We start from the raw sequence: 5007 nt of genomic DNA on the forward strand, positions 1-5007 counted from the left end.
ATCTGTCATCATATACCAAAATTAACTCAAAATGGATCAAAGTCCTAAACATAAGACCTGAAACAATAGATTGCATAGAAGAAAGCATAGGTACTAAACTTGTGGACCTTGGGTTCAGAAAGGATTTTATGAATTTGACCTCAAAGGCAAGGGAAGTAAAAATAAATAAATGGGACTATATCAAACTAAAAAGATTCTGCACAGCGAAAGATACCATCAACAAAAAAAGAGGCAACCAATTGAATGAGAGAAGGTATTTGCAACAACTCCTCTGATAAGGGGTTAATATCCAAAATTTATAAAGAACTTGTACAACTGAACAACAACAACAAAAAAACCCCACAAAGAATCCAATTAAAAAATGGGCAGAGGACCTGAACAGACACTTCTCCCAAGAAGGCATACAATGGCCAATAGATACATGAAAAAATGCTCAACTTCACTAGCTATTAGGGAAATGCAAATCAAAACCACAAAGAGATACCACCTCAGAACAGTTAGATTGGGTATCATCAACAAGATAAGTAATAACAAGTGTTGGAGAGCCTGTGGAGAAAAAGGAAGCCTCATATACTGTTTGTGGGAATGTAAATTGGTATAGCCACTATAGAAGGCAGTGTGGAGGTTCTTCAAAAAATTAAGAATAGAATTACCATATGACCCAGCAACCCTTCTTCTGGATATCCACCCCAAAAAATCTGAAAACATTTATCTGTATAGATATATGTACCCCTATGTTCACTGCAGCATTGTTCACAGTAGCCAAGACATGGAAACAACCAAAGTGTCCTTCAATAGATGATTGCATAAAGAAGGTGTGGTACATATACACAATCAAATATTACTCGGTCATAAGAAAAGATGAAATAGTGCCATTTGGGACAACATGAAATGATCTTGAGATTGTTATCCTAAGCAAAATAAGTCAGACAGAAAAAGTCAAGAACCGTATGACTTCTTTCATATGTGGGATATAAAACTGAAAGCAACAAAGGAACAAGACAAACAAATAAAGAAACAAAAACTCACATACACAGACAACAGTTTAGTGGTTACCAGAAGGTAATGGGGTGGGGAAGATGGTAGAAAAGAGTAAAGGGGGTCAAATATATGGTGATGGAAAGAGAACTGACTCTGGGTGGTGACCACACAGTGTGATATATAAATGATGTATTATAGTATTGTACGCTTGAAACTTATGTAATTTTACTAACCATTGTCACCCCAATAAATTTAATTTTTTTTAAAAAAGGAAAAGATGAAATACTGCCATTTGCGACAACATGGATGGATCTTGAGTTACCATGCTAAGTGAAATAAATCATACAGAAAAAGTCAAGAACCATATGACTTCAGTTATACAAGGAATATCTTAGGTTGGTGGACAAGTAATTGCAGTTGTTGCAATTATTTTTAATCTTTTAAATCGCAATTACTTTTGCACCAATCTAATAAAACTGAAAACAACAAAGAAACTAGACAAACAAAAACTCATAGACACAAACAACAGATTAGTGGTTATCAGAGTGTAAGGGGGTAAAAAGGGTGGTAAAAGAGGGAAAAGAGGGTCAAATACATGGTGATGGAAGGAGAACTGACTCGGGGTGGTGAACACATAATGCTTTATATAGATGATGTATTACAAAAATGTACACTTGAAACCTATATAATTTTACTAACCAATGTCATCCCAATAAATTTAATAAATAAAAAGTAGATTGAAAACAAACAAAAAAATAAATCATAATAATAATAAATGGGCTGAAGACTTGAGTAGACATTTTTCCAAAAAAGACATACGGATACTAGGAGATAAATCACCAACAGGTATACGACAGATGTGCAGTGTTACTAATCTTTAGGAAAATGCAAATCAAACCCACAATAAGATATCACCTCACACCTGTCAAGATGGTTATTATCAAGCAAACAAAAGACAGCAAGTGTTGGTGAAAATACAGAGAAAATAGAATCCTCGTATACTGTTGGTTGGAAATGCAAAATTGTGCAGCCACTATGGAAAACAGTATGGAGGTTCTTCAAAAAAAATTTAAAATAGACCTACCATGTTTTCTAGTAATCTTGCTTTTAGGTATATACTTAAAATAATTGAAACCAAGATCTCTATGAGATATTAGCTCTCCCATGTTCATTGCAGCAGTATTCACAATTGACAAGAGATAGAAACAACCTAAATGTCCATGGAAGGATGAATAGATACAGAAAGTGTGGTAAATACACACAAATAGAGTATTATTTAGTCTTAAAAAGGAAGGCTATTTCGTCATATGTAACAACATGGGTGAACCTTAAGGACATTATGCTAAGTAAAATAAGCCAGTCATAAAAGAAAAAATACTGCATCGGTCCACTTTTATGAGGTATCTAATACACTCAGACTCATAGAATGAGATATCACTCATAGAATGAGACTCAATCACTCAGTGGTTGCCAGGGGTTGGGGCAAAGGGAAATGGGGGAGTTGCTAATCAATGGGCATAAAGTTCCAGTTATGCAAGATAAGTTCTAGTGATCTGCTATGCAACACTGTGCTTATAGTTAACCACACTGAACTGTGCCCTTAAAAATTTAAGTGGGTAGCTCTCATATTAAGTGTTCTTACTGCCTTCAAAAATGTAATCTGCACATATTCAAAACTATAGCAGTGAGATGTAGAAAACAATATTAATAATAATTGTTACAATTTATTGACAACTAATTATACTCCATACTTTACAGATTTATTTCCATCCTTATAGTAAGTTATGTATTCCTGATTTACCTGATTTACAGTTGGGGAAATATATACTTAGAGGTTATAAAATTCTTGTTTGTCAACTCTTTGTCTTCTTTAACATACAAATTAATGAATGAAATTAAATTGAGAAACCATTCATAAATTTCTTCTAACATTTAAATTCCCTTCAAATTTCTGTCACTTTTTTTTTCTTTCTCAGAAAATCCTGCGCTGTATCTTTCAATTGAATAAATCTTATAACGATCATTAGGAATCTTGCACCACTAATTAGGATTATAGTACATTTTCTACTACTAAAAAACTTGTGAAGAAATATATTATATATGTATATTTTTAATAGTAGTTAGAAAGTGGAGCTTACCATCTATGGAATTAGAGAGAGTGAACATAACCTATGAATCTAATGTCTATTCCTTTTCTATTTTCTACAGTAAGTATGTACCTACCTATATCTATTGAGTTATTATCAGATTTGAAAATATGGGGATTTATTTAGCACCTAAATCTACAAAAGTGTATATTGTTAATGATCTATGCTTTTTATCAATACATTAATTTATATGGACATATTAAAATGAGAAATAAGTAAGATTTCTTTGTTTTTAAATGAAAGCATTTACATTTTCAATAAAGTATAAGATATTTAAATATTTTTTTTCCTAGAGAAACTGTAAAATGGTGAAGGGAACATCTGTCAAATATAAATGAAAATCATAAAATTACATTTTGTGTGTATAGTAAGTAAAATATCATATAAATATTTAAAAAGTATCTCCTCCATTCTTGGTGATAATTTTTTTCCTAAACAAAACTCAGAACATAATTTTACTTTTAAAAACAATTATTGTTTAAGACATTTCAACAAAGTGTTCAGAAGAATGGGACTCAGAAAGACATAAGAAAGTAATTGACGTTAACTGAAAAACATATTAAACAAACAGAATTGTTAGAATAAAAAACAAAGAGAATGGACGAGGATGACAGGGAGTCTATTGTGATTTGAAGAAGCTATTGAAATTTCATGTTCATATTTTTAAAATTTCCCTTCAATGTGTCTCTAATTCATTACACCACATTATTTCATTTGCTTGTGAAAAATAGTCCTCCTTGTCATATCCATGAAGGCTCGCTTGACTTGCTGATTTCTTAAGCTGTAAATAAAGGGGTTCAACATGGGAGCTACTGAGGTGTTTAGCACAGCAACTCCCTTGCTCAAAGACACCCTATCTTTTGCTGAGGGTTTGATATACATAAAAATGCAGCTGCCATAAGAGATGGATATGACAATCATGTGAGATGAACATGTGGAAAAGGCCTTTGTCCTCTGACTAGTAGAAGAAATTGTTAAAATTGTTCTGATGATATATATGTAGGACAGAAATATCAATGCCAAAGTGAACATTAGAGTAAACACAGCACAGGAAAACCCCATTATCTCTAGGAATTTTGTGTCTGAACAAGAAAGTTGCAGCAGGGGAAAATAATCACAGGTGAAATGGTCAATAATATTAGACCTACAGTAATCAAGGTTTAAGAGCAACAGGAGTGCGGGGAATATGATTAAGAATGAAGCTAGCCATGAAGCGAAGACAAGGAGTATACAGACTCTTCGATTCATGATGGTCGTGTAATGCAGAGGTTTGCAGATGGCAATATAACGGTCATAGGACATGGCAGCCAAAAGGTAAAACTCAGTGACTCCCAAGAGAATGAAGAAAAATAACTGAGCAATGCAATCATTAAAGGAAATAGTTTTGTCCCCTGAAATAATGGTGCCCAGGAACTTGGGTATAGTGACAGTTGTGAATGAAACCTCTAATAGGGAGAAGTTTCTGAGGAAGAAATACATGGGGGTCTGGAGGTGGGAATCCAGCAGGGTGAGGGTGATAATGGTTAGGTTCCCAGTGATGCTGAGCATGTAGGTGATGAGCAGAAAGACAAAAATCACCATCTGAAGCTTTGGGTCATCTGACAGTCCCAGGAGGATAAACTCTGTTATTTCTGTATGATTTCTCATTCTTCAGTTGCTTTTTGGTTTATCTCCTGCCAGACCTGTAGGAGAAAGCACAAGGAACAAACCTGAAGAGTGGATTAACAAATATCCAAGTGTGGAGCAGAATTTGACTGAAATAGTATGTCATTTCACCTTCAGGGCAAATTTAAAGCAAACTGATAATAACAATGATCCTGTTGCGTAGATACCCAGGAGAGGGATTGCTGGGTCATATGGTAATTCTATTCTTAATTTT

At 33.8% G+C, this 5007-nt stretch overlaps 1 protein-coding gene across 1 annotated transcript; it reads right to left on the reverse strand.

The window, feature by feature from the left end:
* Positions 1 to 3374: 3374 nt before the first annotated feature.
* LOC109439235 (olfactory receptor 6C1) lies at positions 3375 to 4775 on the reverse strand. The gene is made up of 2 exons (XM_019719497.2): positions 3875 to 4775; positions 3375 to 3394 (listed from the first exon to the last, which is right to left on the reverse strand). The coding sequence occupies exons 1-2, from the start codon at positions 4773 to 4775 to the stop codon at positions 3375 to 3377; spliced, it is 921 nt and encodes a 306-aa protein (XP_019575056.2).
* Positions 4776 to 5007: the final 232 nt, after the last annotated feature.

Source organism: Rhinolophus sinicus, linkage group LG02 (genome assembly GCF_036562045.2).
Source record: "Rhinolophus sinicus isolate RSC01 linkage group LG02, ASM3656204v1, whole genome shotgun sequence".
Taxonomy (NCBI): Eukaryota; Metazoa; Chordata; class Mammalia; order Chiroptera; family Rhinolophidae; genus Rhinolophus; species Rhinolophus sinicus.